This window comes from Musca vetustissima, unplaced genomic scaffold, assembly GCF_032173495.1.
Source record: "Musca vetustissima isolate MV318-11 ecotype Yass unplaced genomic scaffold, APGP_CSIRO_Mvet_v1 utg7742, whole genome shotgun sequence".
In the NCBI taxonomy this organism is placed as follows: Eukaryota; Metazoa; Arthropoda; class Insecta; order Diptera; family Muscidae; genus Musca; species Musca vetustissima.
Window position 1 is genome coordinate 63,564 of NW_026881582.1, and position 22,197 is coordinate 85,760.

A 22,197-nucleotide genomic window follows, 5' to 3' on the forward strand; every position below is an offset into this window, starting at 1 on the left:
TTTTACTTACTCCCGTGTAGACGTTGTTTTATTTCCCAGTACAGTTCGTACTAAATAAAACGCGGGTTCTTTCTGATTACGAGTACTACAATGATTTTATTGACACAACTTTACTTTGCACTTTACAGCTTTACGTTACTTGACGGTTTCAATTCGCGATCTGATTCACAACTGACTAACTGCCTTGCCATTTCCCCTATTTATATGAGCCTTGCCTGTCGCTACAGACGTTTCTAGACGATCCGGTAACACCTAGATTTCGAACAATCTACCAATGCAACAAACACATACAAAATTAACTTGGGTGAACAATAACAACAACACATATGTTGGCGAGGGAGTAACAAAGAAAGAGGAATTAAGCGATCATCAATGGTGACGTTTAACAAGAATTGTACGTCAATAACAAAATAGACAATGAAAGAGGAAATGGAAGGAGGTAGAAAAATCTATACAGTAGTTGTGTTGTGAAGTTATTCGAGTAAACTGCGTAGTACAAATTTACGTTACAATTCAAATTCTTAAATTAACGGAATTCATCAAAATTAACATAAATCTAAAGTTATATTCGTAACAATATGAAAAAAAATTGTAATTTATAAGTTGCTATGGACTACCTTGAATAAGTCCCAATTTAGATTAGGCGAGTTTACTTGCCGCAAGTCTTTGTTTGTTGGAGAGAGGGGCAAGGGGAATAGAAATGGAAAAAAATTGCTCGTACCGACAATTTTCTGGCAATTCGTTTTGTGTATTTTGTTTGTAGTGTCATTTCACAAAAAATAATTCAATTCAGAATATATACATATGTATGTTTGCAACCGAATTGCTTGTATAGACGCATGAAGCAAGTTCAAAAGAGAACGACAAGAATTGCCGCAAATAAACTCGCCTAATATAAATCAGGACTAATTGTATCATGAAGTAGTTTATTTTTTATCAACAAAAGGAAAATACACCTCTACCTTGTGGGCTATAATGTCAGAATAAATAAAAACAAATGCAACAAGTCGTTCTGATCATTTGACATATTTGTAACATTTTTCCAAAAAAAAAAACGCGAAAAATTAATGGAATTTTATGTTTTCTTTACAAAATCGAGTACGAAATATGATTATCATATTGATTCATTCAAAAATCATACATTTTTTCCTACCAAAGTTGTAAAATTCATCTTTAAACAAATGGATTTTAAACGACGTGTACATTAGAACATTTTACAAGGGTTAACCTTCTTTATAAGGATTTATTTGACAAATATGTAATGGAATTGATAATTATAAACTACTGGGTTAACCTAATCCGGTACAATGTAAATGTACTATTAGAATATATATTTTATATTTTTCAAAACATTACACACATTTTGTATACGACTTGGGCATAACCATGGTCCAAATATCAGGTCATCCAGAAGGCGAATTCCTACAAAAATGTTAACCATTTATTTATTTTTCACACTATTTAATATAATTTTCTTATTGTTTTACATAATTTTGATAGCCAACTACGTTTTTTGTTATAACTTAGTTATATTTTGACAAAAAATTTAGATAGCAACTTGCCTTACTTATATAGACCTTGGCATTACAAGCCACAATATGAAAAATTTTTAATTTATAGGTTGTTATGAATAATTGTACCATGCTAACAATCACAAATAAATAATCTCTTTTTTTCAATGACATTTTGTTTGAATGCAAGAATAACCACTCTAATTGGAATAAAACAACTCTGAATAATATGCAAAGCGTAACGCGTAAGAAGTTCGTTAAATTGTTTGCACTTTGTTTTGTTCTTATATTCGTAAATAAATACATGGTTGTAGCAGTCACCGAAAAATGTACACTATTAAACAACTGTGACTGCCGTCAATGCAGTGAATTATTTTTGACATTTTCTTTTCGAATTCCTATTCGGGGCCACGCAGTTCGGCCGTTCGTTGTCTGATTTTACAAATTCAAACTAAGTTAAGAGGTAATTTGCCTTTAAATTGTTATTGAAAAATGTCAGGAAGGCAAAAACAACAACAACACGGTGCCTGTCCTGTTATTACTGGTACATTTCCATGCCAGAAAATGCAATGGGCTAAAGTTGAGGTTATACACTTTCACTCTTGTTAGCCAGTTTGTAGTGGTGGGGTAGTGTTTGAGTCCGAAATTCCCACCTACAAGTATTTGCTTTGTTGTCACATTGGGGGCTTATTCAATTGAATGGAGAACGTGTGTTACTTAGATTCGATTCGATATTTTGTTTCAGGTAAATGGCCAACAGAAAAGATCACGAGGAGACGGACAAGCAGACCCGTATTGCCATTGTCAGTGATGACAAATGTAAGCCAAAGCGTTGTCGCCAGGAGTGCAAAAAATCATGTCCTGTAGTGCGTATGGGAAAGTTATGTATCGAAGTGGCGCCCGCATCCAAAATCGCTTCTTTGTCCGAAGAATTGTGTATAGGTTGTGGTATTTGTGTCAAGGTAAGTGTCGAGCGCTATATTTAGCGATAGTGGCATTCGATTTCAATCAACAATTTTCTACAACAAAATCTACAATTATCTTCTACTTTCAGAAATGTCCTTTTGAGGCAATTACTATTATAAATATTCCCAGCAATTTGGAGAAGCACACAACTCATCGTTACGGGAAAAACTCCTTTAAATTGCATCGCTTGCCAATTCCACGACCCGGCGAAGTTTTGGGTCTAGTTGGTCAAAATGGTATTGGCAAGTCGACTGCATTGAAAATATTGGCTGGAAAGCAAAAGCCGAACTTGGGCCGCTACATCGATCCTCCAGACTGGACAGAGATTTTGGCTTATTTCCGTGGATCTGAACTGCAAAACTATTTTACAAAAATTCTCGAGGACAATTTGAAGGCATTGGTCAAACCGCAATATGTCGACCAGATTCCTAAAGCTGTTCGCGGCACGGTCAATGATTTGCTCAACAAGAAAGATGAGCGTAAAAACCAGACGGAAATCTGTGAAATGTTGGATTTATCGCACATACGTGAACGCAACATTGCCGACCTTTCCGGTGGAGAGTTGCAGCGTTTCGCTATTGCCATGGTATGCATTCAAGACGGTGATATTTTCATGTTTGACGAACCCTCTTCCTACTTGGATGTAAAGCAGCGTCTCAATGCTGCTTTGACGATACGACATCTGTTACATCCAACAAAGTAAGTGCTTTGCCTATAGTTGGTGGCTGTTCTATTATTAACAAACTGATCTTTCAGGTTCATAATTGTCGTCGAACATGACTTGTCCGTATTGGACTATTTATCCGATTTTATTTGCTGTCTATACGGTGTTCCTGGTTGTTATGGTGTAGTTACTATGCCTTTCTCTGTACGCGAAGGCATAAATATTTTCCTTGACGGCTTTGTTCCAACTGAAAATATGCGTTTCCGTACAGAATCGCTTACATTCAAGGTGAGAACCATACAAAACAGAATATCAATTGTTTCCAACTGTTGTATTTACAATCTATACATGTGTAGGTTTCCGAGTCGGCAACTGAAGAAGAAGTTAAGAGAATGAACCACTATGTTTATCCGGCAATGCAGAAGACGTTGGGCAATTTCTCTCTTACCGTCCAAGAAGGTCACTTTAGTGATTCTGAAATTTTGGTGCTTCTTGGTGAGAATGGTACCGGCAAGACAACATTCATTCGTATGTTGGCTGGCAACTTACAGCCTGATACCAGTGTGGATCTTCCTGTGCTGAATATTTCTTACAAACCACAAAAAATTTCACCCAAGTTCCAAAATCATGTCCGCCATCTTCTTCATGAAAAGATTCGCGACGCCTATGTTCATCCTCAATTTGTTGCCGATGTTATGAAACCAATGAAAATTGAAGAAATTATGGACCAAGAAGTGCAAAATTTGTCTGGTGGTGAATTGCAAAGGGTAGCCTTAGTTTTATGTTTGGGCAAACCTGCCGATGTGTACTTGATTGACGAGCCTTCTGCTTACTTGGATTCAGAACAACGTTTGGTCGCTGCTAAGGTTATTAAACGGTGAGTAGCCGACAATATACAATGCAATGATACCATGGATCAATGTTCATGTTTCTTTTTTACGACAGTTATATTTTGCACGCCAAACGTACTGGCTTCGTGGTAGAGCACGATTTTATAATGGCAACATATTTAGCGGATCGTGTCATTGTGTTGGAGGGTCAACCTTCGGTAAAGACCACAGCTTACTCGCCTCAATCGTTGTTGAACGGTATGAACCGTTTCTTGGAACTGTTGGGTATTACTTTCCGCCGTGACCCTAACAATTTCAGACCACGCATTAACAAAAACAATTCCGTAAAGGTACGTCTTTTGATTTTTATTTAATATCGAATTATTATATTATATCTAAAATTTGTAGGATACTGAGCAAAAACGTTCCGGTCAATTCTTCTTTTTGGAAGATGATGGCAAATAAAGAAGAAAAGCCCATTTTGATTACATCCAACTATGAGAATATCCCTGAAATAAACGACAGAATGCCGCATATTATACTTTATATACCGGCTCGATTCCATTATGTTCCCATCTGTAAAACAACAACGATTTTTGTTAAAACATATTTTGTAATGGTTTTCATAATTTTTTGTATTTTCGAAAGCAAACAAAAATATAGCAACACATAAAGTACACCAAATCTGTCAATCACCCCTATTCCGTATGTCGTCGTCGACACAAAACGACGACGAAGAGTGTCGTCTTTTGCAAATTGGTATTCCCCAAGATCTATTAATAAGGTCACCAAGATAGCAATCAAAATCGGAAAACAGCTGTTTTTTCTCAAGTCTAATGTCAACAATTTCGACTTTGTTTACGTTTTCATAATGGAAATCAATTCACAATAATGCATTTTGACAGCAAACTTGAGAGGTATCGATAATCAGCTGGTCTCCCTTGGTGACCTTATTTATAGGCCATGGTATTCCCCATGGCCTATAAATAAGGTCACCAAGGTCTTTGTGCAAAATAAAATTTCGTCCCTTTCGGATGGAGTGCACCAAATTTTATCCCATTCCGATCATAAATGAACGGAGCAAGGTGCATAAATCGACTCAAAAAGTAATTCTATGTACATATATACTACCATTCTATGTATGACAAATGGAAAATTCGGCTACGCGATCGAACATTTTAAACATGCAATTCTTAATAGCCGTCAATGTTACCATCATCGATCCATAAATTACGCTGTTATGAGCGATCATATGAATTCCGCAACTTCAGAGGTCCATATCTCGGGAAGTACGGACTTCTCCCATGAATGTCATATATATTCGTCATCAGGGAGAGATCTACCTGTGATCTTTGTTGATATAATTCGAATCTACACCGATTAAAGAATGTCTCTACAAAATTTCAAGTGAAAATCTCAATAACTCTTGAAGATATAGCCGATTTATTGTGTCAGCATCAAGTGACAGCTAAAGGGCTGCTCAAACTTTAAACGCGTTTTTCTCTAAAAATTTTTTTGCGAATGGCGGGCACGTTAACTCAAAAACTAATAATCCAATCGGTTCCGGTTTTGCAACGTTTCTCTGGGAGTGTATAGCTCTCGTATGAACTAGGATAAAGCCAATCGGTGAAGATCTTCCTTATTTTTTAACTTGGTTTTTGGTAAAAAATCGGAGATTTTCCAAAAATATTTTTTCAAAGGTCCGTCATTTTGTTAATTTTTGAGCGAAGTCAATAATCCTAGTTCATACGAGAGCCAGACATGTACTCTTTCTAACACCGTTGGAATTTTCGGATTCCGATGTTCCAGTGAGGAGTTATCATGCCCGCCATCAAAAATAAGGACTTTTATTTAATTACAAAAAACAACAACAAAACAATAACCAAAATTTTTTGTAAATTATTTTTCTTCTCTTTTAAATCTTCAATTATATATGTGCAAATTACAAACCTTAACAAGCATTTGTATTCATTTACCAGCCCATTGAAAATCTTGAAGAATTAAAATCGTGAATGGGGGGGTCCCTTAAGCCAAAATATCAAACAAAATAAATAGCTGACTATAATTTTAGAGATGTGTTTTTTGTTTTGTTGATATTATCGATAAATAGTCGTCGCATGAGTGTTATGCCATGTTCTGTCGGGCATTCGAACAACGAAGTTCGCTCTCAAAATTACGTACATGAATTAACCCGTTCATACAACACTATTCTTAATTCATGTCATCAGAGTTTTTTTGTTTCAAACTAGTTGTTTCTTGTTTTACACCAAAATTGTAACATATTTGTGTGAATCACATATGGATCTGAATAGAAAAAAAAATTCTCTTTCTCCTGACTATAATATCAACCCCTATCTCTTTACTTTTAATTCATGTTTTCCATTTTTTCTGAAAATATTGTTGTTTTCAATACATTTTTATATTTTCTCAACTCAAAAGAAATGCACATTGCATTATGTAGACAACAAAATTTACATCCTTCTGCATATATAAAAACTAGAATTGTGGTTACTTTTCATTCATCATTTTCAATTTTACTGAAAAAGTTTGAAAAATTTAAACAGTTTTTCATGCTGTCAAAATTAATTTATTTTCGATAAATTCTCTCAATTGTTAGAGATGGGACAAAATTCTTGGTGATTCAGAGAGTGATTCGCATTGAACAACGTACAAAAGTCGGTGTTCGCTCAGACAATTTTGTATGGGGAACTAAGTAATTACTTCATAATTTAGGGTCGAACAACGAATAAGAGAGCGAACAACGCTCGTCTGTACATGGCATTATTGAGACTTCATTTCTTTATCGATAACATAGTGTAATGTAATGTGAATTGATGACATGAAAACTTCGAACTATAATCGTCTTGTTCTAAAAACAATCAGCTGTTTAGTAATGCAACATGTTAAAAGGAAAAGAAAATTATGATAAAAACAAAGTGAAGATAACGTCAAGGCTTGCTCCCGGCCTTATCAAATCGCGCACAGAGCAAAAAAAGTCTGTTTAAATAAATAAATAAGAAACTTAAAACTAAACAACAATAAACAAATTCCGAATTAAAAGAGATGTTTCTAACAATAGCTTACTGCAAGTGTAAAGTGACTTAAATTATTCGTGGATTAAGTGTAAAAAAATATCACAGTGGTTTGGAGTTGTTTGTAGGTACAATAAATAATAAAACGAAATGAGCAAAGCACACAAAAACATTAAAATAGAGTATCACAGTGGTTTCAAATGCTTGTAAATACAAGAAAAAACTTAATGAGCAATGTTCATACTAATTAATAAGATAAAATAATACGGATATTCATATTTTGTTATCCTCTATGAGTGCCTTGAGTGGTATTTTTATAAAAGTCAGGAGGGTTACTCTGTATTGCGTTGCGAAAGCAAGTGCGATGCGATAGCTAAATGCGTTAAGAATTCAATTTGGTATTCTGTATCGCTCACGCAAACGCATTCGCAAACTAAAACGAAAATTGGGCAACACTGTCACCACAAAGTAAACAATAACGAAGAATGACAAAAGGAAACGTCAAAAATTGTAAATAAAAACATATTGTTACGAATAGAACTTTAGATTTAAGTTAGTTTAGATGAACTCCGTTAATTTAAGAAATTGAATTGTAAGGTAAATTTCTGTAACAACTACTGTATAGATTTTTCTACATGGCCCCACAATCTCCATAGCAATAGTACAACAGAAAAGTCACAACCTAACAACAATTGGGTACATCAATGGTGATAAGCGAGTTCTGACGTTAGATACTGGCGCATCAAAGTCCATCATAAGATCAGATCTGGTAAAGGGAAAAGTAACGCAACTTAATGGAGTCAGACTGCGCACAGCAACGGGTGAGCCCGCGGCAGTACACGGCAAGATTACCCTGAGACTAACTATTGCCAATAACTCGGAAATTACGAGTTTATAGTTGCCGATATCGTAGACGAAGTGATAATAGGCGCAGATTTTATGATTGCCTTTGGTATCAATCTGGATATGAAAGAGCGTGTGATGACCTGGTCTAACGTCGAAATTCCGTTAAACGTGGGCTACGATGAAAGTACACCCATTAGACGTCTGACGAAGCAATAATATGGGTACCAATGAATGGAGATTGTGGAGCCGAGAAGTTGTGGGTGGTGGAACCAGCAGAAAACATAAACAGTAACATCCTAATAGCGAATGCCCTGGTGAAAAGCAACAAGGACGGATTGATTCCTGTTAGAGTTTTGAACCTGTCAAACAAGCAAGAGCAAATTTGCCAATTTTCCGATGTTGGACAATGCACACCAGCTGAAGCTGTAATTAATTTGGAAACTAGCACCGAAAAGTCAGCAGCAATGGTTACATAAAAGAGTGGACACACCAATTATCACCTTCCGAGAGGAACAAGGCTAAGCAGCTATTATGGAAACATGCCTCTACCTTTGCGTTAATAAAAGAGCACCAAGGAAGAACATCAGTGGTGAAGCATGAAATCCATTCAACAGACGCGAGACCCATTAAACAGCTTCCAAGAAGTGTTCCCCTGGCAAAAAGAGACGAGGTACAGAAGCTGATAAGTAAAATGGAAAAGAGTGGTGTAATAGAACCATCGTCAAGTCCATGGTGCTCCCCAGTGGTTTTGGTCAAGAAGAAAGACGGATGCACCCGATTTTGTGTGGACTACCGAAAGTTGAATGATGTCACCAAGAAAGACAGCTATCCGCTCCCAAGAATCGACGACACATTGGACACATTAGCCGGGACGTCATGGTTCTCCACCCTCGACCTGCAGAGTGGGTACTGGCAAGTAGAGATCGCCGAGAAAGATAAGAAGAAAACAGCGTTTGGCGTTAATGGGGGTCTCTGGCAGTTCAATGTCATGCCATTCGGACTCTGCAACGCCCCGGCTACATTTGAAAGGCTGATGGAGCGTGTGTTAAAAGGGCTGCAGTGGAAGTCGTGCCTCCTATACCTGGATGACATCATAGTCATGGGACGCAACTTCGACGAACACATCAAGAACTTAAAGGATGTTCTACAGCAGCTTTCGTCTTCAGGCCTCAAGTTAAACCCAAAGAAGTGCAGTCTCTTCCAACGAGAGATGAAATTCCTGAGGCACCACGTGACGCCGGAGGGCATATCGACGGATAATGAGAAAATTCAAGCCGTCAGAGATTGGCCGCAGCCCCGAAATCTCCATGAGCTGCGAAGCTTTCTGGGTCTCTGCACCTACTACCGTCGATTTGTCCCAAAATTTGCCAACATCGCCGCCTGTCTACACCGCTTGACGCAAAAAAGCCAGAGGTTTCAGTGGGGCAACGACCAAGAGGAGGCATTCAGAAAGCTCAAAGACATGCTATGCAGAGCCCCCATTTTGGCCCAGTGGGACAGTCTACTTATAATAGATGGTTGCTTATATCGCAAATGGGAAAGTGAGGACGGTAAATCTCACCGGAACTTGATCGTCGTCCGAGACTCCAAAATAGGAGATGTCTTGTCGGAGTTTCACGATGGGCCAAGTGGAGGCATAGCAAAATCCGCTGAAAAGGTAAAGCAGAGATTCTACTGGGTCGGCTGTCAAAAATCCATTGCCGACTGGATTGCCAATTGTGAAAAGTGCATAAGAGCTAAAGGTCCAACACGGAAGAGTCGAGGCTACATGCAGCAGTATAATTCAGGAGCCCATTTTGAAAGAATCGCAATGGATGTAGCTGGACCGTTCCCAATAAGCGACTCTGGGAACCGGTATGTCTTAGTGGTCATGGATTACTTCAGCAAATGGCCAGAGGTTTATGCTATCCCAAATCAAGAAGCCAGGACAATTGTGGATGTTTTCAGCAAAAATTGGATTTGTCGCTATGGTGTTCCATCTGAGGTTCATTCCGATCAAGGTAAGAATTTTGAATCAGCGATCTTCAAGGAAATAAGTGACTCCTACGGAATCAAGAAAACCAGAACGACGCCCCTACATCCACAATCAGATGGCATGGTGGAAAGATTCAATCGCACCCTGGAAGAACATCTACGGAAAGTGGTGGACAGTGGCCAACGAGACTGGGATGAGCATATTCCAAAGTTTTTACTGGCTTATAGATCGGCCATTCATGATTCCACATCCCGGACCCAGCCAAAGTTCTGTTCGGAAATGAATTAAATCTACCTGGCGATTTGATATTCGGTGCTACCCCAAACGACGATGTGAACCAAGATGAAGACAGTCAAAACTCTTTTAGTAAAGTCCACGATGCAGTTCGCCATCGAATAAAAATGGTTAGCAACCGCATGAAGGCAAGGTACAATCGAGCGGCAAATACCGATGGGTTTCAAGAAGGGCAACTGGTACTACTGTTCAATCCACAACGAAAAAAGGACTATGCCCCAAATTGCAAACGCACTGGGAAGGACTCTACAAGATTGTCACGAAAATAAATGACGTCGTTTATCGCATCCAGAGGAGCGATAGTCCCAGGTCGAAGATGAAAGTTGTACATTTGGAGCGGCTGGCCCCCTACGGAACGGGAACTGTGCCTATTCGGGACGAACAGGCTTAAGTGGGGGGCAATGTTACGAATATAACTTTAGATTTAAGTTAATTTAGATGAATTCCGTTAATTTAAGAATTTGAATTGTAACGTAAATTTCTACTACGCAGTTTATTCGAATAACTTCACAAGAACAACTACTGTATAGATTTTTCTAAATCCTTCCATTTCCTCTTTCATTTTCTATTTTGTTATTGACGTACAATTCTTGTTAAACGTCATCATTGATGATCGCTTAATTCCTCTTTCTTTGTTACTCCCTCGCCTGTATATGTGTTGTTGTTATTGTTCACTCAATGTAAGTTTGTATGTGTTTGTTGCATTGGTAGATTGTTCGTAATCTAGGTATTGCCAGATCGTCTAGAAACTTCTGTAGCGACAGGCAAGGCTCATATAAATAGGGGAAATGGCAAGGCAGTTAGTCAGTTGTGAATCAGATCGCGAATTGAAACCATCAAGTAACGTAAAGCTGTAAAGTAACGTGCAAAGTAAAGTTGTGTCAATAAAATCATTGTAATACTCGTAATCAGAAAGAACACGCGTTTTATTTAGTACGAACTGTACTGGGAAATAAAACAACGTCTACACGGGATTATGTAAAATCCAAGAACGTAACAATATTTTTGTGTGGTACGAGTGTTTTTTAAAAAACAAAAATGATGAACGAATTAAAAAAAAAGAATTTTAAGACAAATATACTCTCCCTAAGTGACCACGGGTATGAAAATAGAAGTACGAATTATGTGACAAACGTTTCAAATATTTAATTTTTATAGATTTATATACACAATTTTCGTCTCAATAAAGATGCGTTTATGTATTTATTAAACCCTCGTCGCTCCAAATGCATCCACAGCAATTCCAACTCCAATAAAAGTGGCCGTTGCTTTGAAATTGCTTGGACAAGGTGGTTATCAATTTTATATAAAAATATAATACATTTGAATTGAGGTCATTAGCCGGTTTTGTCCACAAATTGTTTGCGCGTTATTTAGCATTTGAACTCTGCAACTGTCCCTTTGCCAAATCGATGTTATTTTTTGTATTATCCCTAAAATAATTAATTTAGTTATAAATAAAACCTTTAATTGAGCTTACTTACATGTTTCGCATCCTTTGCGTTTGCTATTTTGTTAACGCAAGATATTTGCGTTTAACGAACGAGTTTGACATGCGTTGATGTCACATTTGCGTAAAGTTGATGCGAAAGGAGATACGAAAACGAATTAGAGAGTACCAATTATGCGATGCGATACAATTTTTCTTACGCATCGCAATACAGAGTAACCCCCCAGGAATATGAATTATGCCTGTCGTTGTCTATGATTTCGATGATAACGCCGATTGAAGTGAGATATGTAGAATCCGACCAAGTCAAGTGTTTTTCAGTTTCATAAATAATTTTCATTAGGTCGTTATCATGTGTACCCAAGTTATCTACAAACTTCTTGAAGTGTAGAAGCGCCTGTCTGCAGAAAGGTTGAACTCCAGCTTTATTATAGATGTAGGTTTTGGAAAATGTCTTTGTAGGGGATTCATAGTTTCGTCTGATACATTTCCTCAGGATTTTCTTCTCAAAAACTTCCAATTCGTTGACCACTACTGTAGAAATAGCAAACCAGAATGGAAAGCCATAGAGTAGTAAAGATCTTATACATAGTCACTTTATAGAGGAGTAACTTTGTATTCTAAGGGAGATATTTATTGTTGAAAAGAAGCGCGAATCGCCCAGCAATACGTTTTGCTTTCTGTAGGGATGATCGAACGTGGGTGTTGAATTTCATCAGGACGTTGAAGTTGATGCCCAAATACTTGATGGTGGATTGAAATGGGATCTCTGTGCCGTGTAGAGACAGGTGTAACAGCTTACTCATAGGGACAACCGATTTGTGACGCTTTCCTGAGGCATTCCGTATACAAATAGCTGTGCTTTTGGATGCATTTATTTTAATTCCCCATGTTCTGTAATATTCATCAATGTGAGCTAGGTGTGATGTAGATTTTTGTAGTGCGTTATCTGATGACATGTCGTGAGCAAAAATCAAGCAATCGTCAGCATATAAAATTGCTTGGGAGTCTTCAAATGTATGCGGAAAGTCATATAGAAACAAATTGAATAATAATGGTGCAAGTACGCTGCCTTGTGGGACGCCGCTGCCTATTTGACCAACAGATGTCATAGAATGCTGAATTTGGACTTTAAATAGTCTGTTGTGTAAAAAAATCTGTATCAGCTTTACAAGATATGGATCAAGTCCCAAGTCGATCAATTTATATAAGATTCCTTCGTGGGACGCCGAGTCAAATGCTTTTTCAATATCCAGCGAGATTGCTATGGTACATTTTTGATGGCGGAGGTTGCTGATGATATCAGTACGAAACTTTAAAAGTGCATGCTGCGTTGAGTGAAATTTTTTGAAACCAAATTGAAAATCAGATATTGGCTCAATGATTAAATTCTTTTCTATTTTCTCTTTTAGAACTAACTCGTATATTTTGCCAATGTTGGACAAGAGGGATATTGGACGGAAATCAGTAACAAGTTCACTATTTGGCTTCTTCTTAATTGGAATTACCTTCGCCACTTTCCAATCCACAGGGAAATAGCCGTTATTGATGCATTGATTAAACAGAAAAGTGAGTAGTTTTATAGTTGAATCTGGAAAATTCTTAATAATATAATTAGATATGCCATCAATTCCACTTGACTTTTTATTGTTGATTGTGCGAATTAAACTTTTAATACTTTCAGAATCTGTGAAATGATGTGTGTCATAATTGCTCAATGCGTTAAAGTCAGCGTCAAATGAATAAATACAAGGGGGTATGGATTCCATGAAATTTGATATCTTTGAGCCAAGCTCACCAACAGGACGTTCAGGAACTGTATGCCTGAAGGTTGACGCATAATAATTCTGAAAATGATCCGCTATAATAGATGTGTTTGTGATGGAGTTATTGTCATTGAGAATACGATGGCAGAATGGTTGTTTATTTTTTCCCACTATTTAAAAAACTTCTTTGATATTTTGATATTTTGTAATTTGCTATTAAATAGTTTTGCTTGATCTATATTTACAGATTCTTTAATTATTACTTTCAAAAGTTGGATTTGCTTTGATATAATTCTGTACTCACTGCTAGTCCTGTTTCCAGCGCGATGAAAAATGAGCTTCAGATCCTTTTGCCATCGGTGTTTTACTTTACACAGCTTTTTTGTCCTTTTGGAAAGCGGAAATTTTTCATCGATAACGGTATGATGTTGAGAATGAATTGACATGAAAGCAATATTGAAGTCTTTTATTAAGCCATCTATTTCCTCATTTCTTAGGTTTCTACACGCAGTAGGGATGATATCGCGTGATGCTGTATCCATGTCGTTTCGGAAAGCAGCCCAGTCTGTATTCTTGTACGATATATACTTTCTCGGGATTCTCAGTGAAATATTTGAATCCGTTTCAAGCGACAATTTTAAAGAAAAGTGGTCGGAAAATTACGGTAATGTTTCCAGATTAATATTGCTTCGATTTATATTTATTAATTGTGGACTTAATAGATAATGATCCAGAAAAGAGGCACCACTTGGGAAAGTAGGTGAAAAAGCACATAAACGAGCAACATCCAATGAATTGTCATCCAGCCAGTGTGCGAGAATTTTCCCGTTTGAGTTGTCGTTATGATCGCCCCAGGTTATATTTTTTCAGTTTAAATCACCACCAATGATGAAAGAATCGTAATTTAGACATAATTGAAGAAGTTTATCCAGATCACTACGCATTCTCTGAGATTGGTAATTGCAAGGGATATATATATGGAACCGATAAGCCATTTCTGTTGGGTTCCATTTGATGATGAATCTATCTGGATGGATGAGCTGCAAATCCCGATATCATTCAGTACTATCTTATTAAAGTGGATTGACGATTTGATTGCCGTTGCTACCCCAACAGACAAATTGTTTGATAAGCAGTAGTACCCCGGAATTTTTATTCTTCTGTTTCCGCTTATGTGAGTTTCTTGAATAAATCCAATGTCTATATTGTTTCTGATCAATAAATTCTGTAACTCTATTTGTCGACAAGTGATCTTGCATTAAAAGTTAATATATTAAGACGTCTACTGTCCATATTTTTCTTTTACTTTATTTAATAGTCGCATTTTTTTTTTGCTTCTACCTTTGACATGGTTGTATACCGTGAAAGAAACATAATAACCTCTTGCTCCACAGTTAGTTCTTGTGGCTCCAAAAATATGCTGGCTAATTTCAAAAAGTCCTCAATTAATGATGGCTTTGAAGAAGGTTTATTTTGCTGAGTTTGTTGGGTATTAAATAAACTGGCGAAGGTTTTGGCTGGTGATATTAATGACATATTAACTGCTCTATTGACATTTTCACTTGCAGCACGTTTCTCTTCAATAGCTTTTGCAATTTTCTGTTGTCGGGCGTTTAAATATTTTTTATAAACTGGACAACTTCTCCAATTTGCTTTGCTGGGTGACCAGTTTCACCACAGTTTGTGCAATAGGGGTATACAGAATCCGTCTTTGTTCTCTGACATTCACCCGGTTCATGCTTTTGGTCACATTTAATACACTTATATGCCGAATTACAGTTTCGTGCTATGTGACCCCACTTTTGGCACCTGTGGCATTGAATATCATTTTGCCTTTTCTTGGGCTTTTCCCAAAATATATTCTGATTTTGCAAACCTTTTATGTGATTTACATCGTCAATCTTTTTTCCTGGACGGAGTGATACTGCAAAAAGTCCCGTATCAAAATTATTTTTTATTGAATTGGGTGTTTTAAATTTTGTAACACCATCTACTGTTTCGGGAACGAGTTTATCAAGCTCAAATTTGATAGATTCTTAATCAGTATCTGCATATAGGGATCTGATAATTACGACATTTTGTTTTTGCTCCTTCGGCGTAAATGAGTATGACTGGATGTTTTTTTCCTTCAGAATTGTCATCATTGAAGCATGAACAGCTGGATCTGCGAAATATAATTTGCTTTTGCTTTTGTTGATATTCCGAATTTTGAAGGAAAATTCTGGAATCGATTCAACTAATGTTTTTATATTTACGTTGTACACAAAAATTGGCGTACACCAAGAATTTACGGATGTTGTTGTTCTTTCTTTTTCTTTGGCTGGTCTCGGTTGCGTGGCAGGACGTTGATTATTGAGATTGACGTCAGCGAGGACTCCCAATATGCCGTATTTATTTTGATCTCTGGGATTGTAGTCGCCCAGTTTCGTTGTCAGGTCATCAATGTTTAAATTTATAGGCGATAAGGCACTTTCCAACTTTAGCCGATTATGCTCGTTTGAGTTAGTGGTTTTTTATTGTACATCACCAATGATTAGCGGTGTTGAATTTACTTCCTCTTCCTCGACATCTACGTCAATGACGTGTAGAAGTGGACCAGACATCTTAGATGCAGTAAATTGCAAGTAGGATGCCGGGAGATGTTTTTATTTTTTAAGAAATTGAAAACAATTTCTAAATTATTTGCGCTCAAAAATTTTCTTACTTTCCAACCACTGCACATCGAATTCAAGTCTAAAAAGAGATAACATGCAACCTTATTCTATTTGGAATCGTCGATATCGTTGTCAATTTTGAGCCAATGTCACTTTAAGTCGACGTCAACACCAATTTGGTATTCCGCAACGACGTTGACTGTCTAAAGGTCTGCATGTAATATTTGTCAACAATGGATGATAAAATATGAAATGACTTTTTTTGAGTAAAAGTCTGCATGTAATATTTGTCAACAATGGAGAAAATACGAAATGTCTTTTTTTGAGTAAACGAATTTTCCTGGGTTTCGTGTTCGTGTGGATGGACCAGACATAAAATTGTGCTCCCTAAATGACTCTTAACTAAATCATAGAATTCTCTTTAACTTGTTATATTTCATTTGGGATGTTTAATTTTTATTTCGTAAAAAATCACTAAATAAATTCAAGTCGTCATCAAAGACGGCGACGACAAAATCAGAGTCAATTCAAGGCGATGTCGTTGTCACATTGTCTTACAGAATACCAGACTATATTGATAGTTCTTGATTACTGTCAATATTGACAATGAGAATACGGATTAACAATTGACGAAGTCACCGTCTTGTGTCGACGACGCCAATAGAATAAGGACGATTATTCACACATAAAATTATATACCCCTGAATCGGAATCAGTATATTTGAATAAGATACAAAAAATTATAGATAAAAATTATAGTACCGCCCTTATTAAAATTAAAAATAAATAAATTTACTTAAATACCAATCAATACCAATAAGTAATATCTTTTTTTCTGAAAAATATTTACACAATACTTATTCTATGATGATTTAGAATATTATAAATGGTAGTAAGCCAATTTTTAACTGAAAAACAACCAATAAAATGACGTTGGAAATCCTATTGATAACGATGCATGCTGAACCAAGTATTGCCAAGGAATGTATGAAGGTAATAAGGAATATTTAAGTCGAGTTTGATGCATTTTGGAGGCTAAATACAGACATATTGGGTGAGGATCTGTCTCTCAAGAAAAAATTTTAAAAATTATGGAAAACCCAAATTTGTCTTTTGAGCCGCTTAACAGTGAAAAACTTAAATAAAAATTATGAAAGAACAAAAATTATTATTTTGTTCAAAATTATCGTGTGCATGATTTGAAGGAAGAAATAAAGGAGTAGGAGCAAATCATAACATAACAGGCCATTTTAAGAATTTGGGGACATAAAATATCGGAATTAAATAAAAAGGCACACAATTATGTAGTGAAATGATAAACTGTGAATTAATTAATTCAATCGCAGATTTTTTCCTATTTTTCTTTGTGTTTTTGCCATCATAAAAAATGTTATTTTATTTGTAATCTATTGTAGTTGTTGCAACAAATTGTATCAAAACAATGAACAGCTGTTGCACATGCCATATTGTAGGTTGCCATATTTTCAAACTTTAATTTATTTTCTTTTAATTACAAAGCAGTTTAAATAACAATAAAAAGTAAAAATTTTTAATAACAAAAATCAATAAATAATATATTGAAAAATGTTACACAATTAAATTACTGGGGCAACACACTTAAATTACAATATGGCCACACACATTGTAACTTAATTTACGATATGGCAACACGAATCTTTTTTTCAACCACCATTTTCGAAAACTCGAATCCGCATCTCGCATTTTTTGCATCTCCCCAAGGTATATTTAATAAGGTAGCCGCATCGGCCCAGCTGTTGGACAAATAAATGTCAAAAATGTTGTTGTAATGTTGAACCAAAAAATTAAAAAACAAAATTATGAATGAAAATCTCCGAATTTCGAAGAGCTTTTTTGGCAATACTTTTATTAACATTTTCTACAAGAATTTGTGTAAAAAAATCTTGCCAATCTGTTTGTTTTGGCAAAATATTTTTGATATATCAAAATACAACAACTAATGTTTGTTGTAGAAATTCGCCGATGCGGCTACCTTGTATATCTACCTTGCATCTCCCTATTCATTCAGAATAAGGCGAGAATGTGAAAGCGAAAATTTTTTACATGCGAGATATCTCTCTAGCAAATATCCAGAATAAGGCTGTATAAGTTATTTTATTGGGAAAGTGTTTCGTGTCAATATTATTATTTTATTTGAAGAACACACTTTTCGACAATATAACAATAAAATATAATTACGTAATATATTTTTCATCATTTCATATAAATGAATATTCGAAATGCTTAAATTTAAATGCGATTAAACTGATTTATTATATGTAACCTTAAATACGAATATTCACACATGTCATATAACTAGCTTTAAAAGAGAGTATAAATCATATAAAATATATTATTTTTTTACAAAAGAACAAAAAAAAAAAACGAAAAAAATCCAATACACGTCTAAGTATAAGATTTGGAAATTCTTGAAGTGGCAGATACGGATTAGGTTAGTCCCTTAACCAAGTCTTTTGTATGTTTGCAAAATATTTCGAGATTATTCAAATGGAAAATAATTTTTTATAAATGTGTATTCATTTATATTTCACAAAAAATGAGATTTGATTTGAAATTCCAAAGGTAGGTATTCAAATATGTATATACTTGTTGGCTTCAGTAACTCGAGTTCAGCATGGATAACACCTCATTTGCCATTTCTGATGCTTGTTTCCTTAACTTCATTGCCTGAAAAATACAACGTGTCTACATTCGAATTTATAAAAAAAAAATCTACAAACCCAACCTTTGCTCTCAGCTCCTTTTCATTTGTTATGAGTTCTTGAATTTGCGTTGCCGTCCATTCACTATTTTTTTGATCCACAATCCATCTTAAGTACAATTCTGGAAATGTAGATAAATTAAAATGACAATGTGCTTGGAAATGGAAATGCATTGCTTACCACTCCATAATTCTAAACTTATTGGAGCAACTGAAGGCCATATTACACGAGGATTAGGTTCGTACATTGGGTTTAGGAAGTTCTTGAGCACTTCCGGTCTATTTAAATATGACCACAGACTTGTAGTGCGCGAATGGACTCTCAACTCGTGACGTTCTTTTTCAGAATCACAAAGAAATGTCCCATACTGAGAAAAATAGCTATGCTCAAAAATCAATATTAACATTTGGGTACTAAATTCAAAACTGCAAGGAAACTGTTTATACAACTGATGAATACAGTCCAAGAATAGAACAAATGTTGCGCCATTGCTTTTGTGACGATTTTGTGAGGGAGTGTAACATGAGTAACGATGTCGAGAGGCAAACGGATGTCCAGCCTGTATCCATTCCCGTTCAATTAAAGCTTGTATTCTGTAACAGTAACACCTCTCAATTATTATTTCAAATCAGTAGGATAAATTTCTTACCCGCGCACAGTACGACAATCGGGATTTAAAATAATTTGCACAAGTGACGTAACGATGAGGGTAGAATCCAGACCTTTGGCTCCATGAACTAAAACAGGACTGCCTTCCTGATCAAGACATTGTGCAACAACACAAGCTGCGTTTAACGAACCCAATACTAAGCTCAGCCAATTACTACTTTCTAAACGAGAAAGCCATTTATCGGGTGAACAGCTGACGTCGTTGCAAGCTGGAATAAATGTTACTATGTCTGTTTTCTAAAGGATGTTCAAATGATTATACCTTCAATTAATTTCGAGAAACTCTCTAATATTGCTGCAGGCGAAGATATATTGCCAATCGAACGATTAACTTTTTTCCATTGCGAATAGTGCTGGTCAGTTTCGGTGTTAGACTTTCCTTTACCCCATGTGTCTACAATGAACCCTTTTTTACTTCGACCCAGAACAACGTTCAATATAGATTCATCGGCGCGGCATCGCTTTATACCTTGAATTGATACAGGCTGAGCACTTCTTAGTAGGGCCGCCTAGAAATTTAAGAATGTATTTTTATACGCATATATTATATCGAAAAAATCTTACAAGATATTTGAAGGAATGTGTCCCTTTTACATAAACAATTACTTTCATAAACATGCTCTTTGAGAAACATTGTTTAATATACCTATATCTTATTACTTTTATATATATTTAATTTAATTAATAATTTAGCCTCTATTTCTGTTCGTGGATGTTTAACGTATATACATTTAGAAATAAATTTATGTCGTGAAATATATTTAATATTTGTTTAATTTACATCATAGCGTCATTCATGGTATACTATACGCCCAATATTTCCACATTTTTTCTTATATCTCTTGGAGCATATCCCAGCGTTTTTGGTACCATTTATAATTTCTGGCTAGAAAAAAGGACACATTTTGCTTCTCAATCACCTTCAACTTTTTGTGTTTGTTATTGCGGTACTATGCCAGTTTTTGAAATCCTCAATCCATGCAACTGCCACATAAACAGGCAGATTCATGACATTACAGATTACTAGAATGCTTATCCATAGTATAACATGTAAATTGCTATATGTAGCTATACGAACATTCTGCCTTATAAACTTACCCCATTGTCGTGCCGATAACTAAGAACTGGAAATCGCCCCCCATCTCGAAAGGCTGCAGATTGTATTATTTGATCATCTGTAATTTGCTTTGGTACTATCAAAACCGATCCGTATGTTGGACATATTTTGAAATCTTTATTTACGTTGGTAATACGCCATTCACAACCTACGCCCGTGGTACCAATATTGTTGTCATGGTCATTTGAACAAGGAGAATGTAGCATCGATAGTGGATTTAAAGTTGAATTTGTGTTATTAATTGAAGTCATGCCATTGTTGCAGGAACTAGGAGATATAAGCTTGGCAAACTCCAGTTCGGGCCTGCAAAATAGAACGAGTGTTTTCTTTATATATCTCGATATAAACTGTAATGTAAAATCTACTGCATACCGAAATATTGTATAGCCATCTTCTAATATTGTGTACATAGGTCGATAAAAGAATGGATATTCCAACTCGGGATTGTTAAGAGTGCTCAATGCTTCCAGCGAGGCAACAATGTTTAAGTACTCCTTGGCATATTTAATACGTAGCGATATTATTCTCAAATCCTTACATTTAAGCGTTATGAGACCACCAACGACAGTGTTTTGGACCATATATGGTTTCTTTTCAATATAATCAATATTTTTGTGCATTAACTGAAATATTCACATAGTTGTTTATTAATAACTTCAATCTTCACTCCAATTTAAGTACAACATACCCAAAGTTCCTGACTGTTTTCTTGCCGTGCACTGCTCAATAACAAGTGATGGCCAGTTATGCACAGACGCCCTTCTATAGTAGCGTTTGTGTGGTCATGCAAAAAAACTCCATCTAACTTTGGTGTCTGTATTAACTCCACAAATTCCATTATACGGTTCAAATAGTTTTCCTCGCCACAAGTTGTTGATATCTATGCAAATTGTTCTTCGCCAGAAGTCCGATATCCATATAATTGATTGCTAACACTGCGCTTCAACGTTTCCCATTCTGCGGTTTGTTATGACGTACAACAATAAATCGGCGATTCTACAAGTGGGCGGGGGTTTTCTACACCACTCTTATTGCAAACAAATGGTGTCGGTCGACAAAGAACCTTCCTATTTCAATTTGTAGTCAAGTAAACTTCTTATCACCCGTACCGATTAAAACATTTACCCATACATAAATACATATTTACATACCCGACAAAAGAGGACACACAGCAATAAATTGAACTCATACAATCGCCATATCAGGAGGCTATCGAATATTTTGATAGAACTGTTTCCTGAGCTACCCTGCAGGAACCCAAGATTAAAGTGTCTCCAAACAAATTGTCTACAATGTTTTCTTTAGTCTTTATAAGAAGAAGCATAATATAAATTGATAGCTTGTATTATGCTTCTTCTTTTCATTTCCTCGTCTGTGTTTTCAAAATAGCTTTGTTCCCGTACATTAACGAATCGTTTACTTTTCCAGTAACATTTACTCAGTAAAAATTTATATAGAGTAAATTCAAAAGATATAAAAAAATGAAAGGAAATGGCAAAATGGCATGGTATAATTATACAAGGTAACCGCAAGTGTCTGGTATAATTATACAAGGTAACCGCAAGTGTCTGACATTTTGTTGAGGGTAATACTACCGACAATATCATTCACAGGAAGTATTAATTTCTGAATTGAAGGGACATTTCAACTAAAGCTATTCTTTATTTTTCATATTTTTGTAT

The 22,197-nt window shown here is 35.9% G+C and overlaps 2 protein-coding genes across 2 annotated transcripts; one reads left to right on the plus strand and one right to left on the minus strand.

The window, feature by feature from the left end:
* The first annotated feature begins 1,893 nt into the window (after window positions 1-1,893).
* LOC133327510 (protein Pixie) lies at window positions 1,894-4,466 on the plus strand. The gene is made up of 7 exons (XM_061536028.1): window positions 1,894-1,974; window positions 2,257-2,473; window positions 2,566-3,176; window positions 3,234-3,429; window positions 3,498-4,018; window positions 4,087-4,321; window positions 4,380-4,466. The coding sequence occupies exons 2-7, from the start codon at window positions 2,261-2,263 to the stop codon at window positions 4,434-4,436; spliced, it is 1,833 nt and encodes a 610-aa protein (XP_061392012.1). The 5' UTR covers window positions 1,894-1,974; window positions 2,257-2,260; the 3' UTR covers window positions 4,437-4,466.
* A 14,156-nt stretch (window positions 4,467-18,622) lies between these two features.
* LOC133327507 (myotubularin-related protein 9) lies at window positions 18,623-21,353 on the minus strand. Its single transcript, XM_061536024.1, has 8 exons — window positions 21,204-21,353; window positions 20,888-21,138; window positions 20,497-20,818; window positions 19,661-19,907; window positions 19,379-19,607; window positions 18,910-19,322; window positions 18,753-18,850; window positions 18,623-18,694 (listed from the first exon to the last, which is right to left on the minus strand). Exons 1-8 carry the CDS (start codon window positions 21,351-21,353, stop codon window positions 18,623-18,625), a joined length of 1,782 nt encoding a protein of 593 aa, XP_061392008.1.
* Between the last annotated feature and the right edge of the window lie 844 nt (window positions 21,354-22,197).

Bases quoted from the DNA above. Each gene is read 5' to 3' on its own strand.
- LOC133327510 (XM_061536028.1), top strand. From the start codon at position 2,261: ATGGCCAACAGAAAAGATCACGAGGAGACGGACAAGCAGACCCGTATT. The intron at 2,474-2,565 runs GTAAGTGTCGAG...TTCTACTTTCAG, and splicing joins GTTGTGGTATTTGTGTCAAG to AAATGTCCTTTTGAGGCAAT. The intron at 4,322-4,379 runs GTACGTCTTTTG...TAAAATTTGTAG, and splicing joins ACAAAAACAATTCCGTAAAG to GATACTGAGCAAAAACGTTC.
- LOC133327507 (XM_061536024.1), bottom strand. From the start codon at position 21,353: ATGGAATTTGTGGAGTTAATACAGACACCAAAGTTAGATGGAGTTTTT. The intron at 18,851-18,909 runs GTAAGCAATGCA...CTACATTTCCAG, and splicing joins AAGTTTAGAATTATGGAGTG to AATTGTACTTAAGATGGATT. The intron at 18,695-18,752 runs GTTGGGTTTGTA...TGTATTTTTCAG, and splicing joins AAAAGGAGCTGAGAGCAAAG to GCAATGAAGTTAAGGAAACA.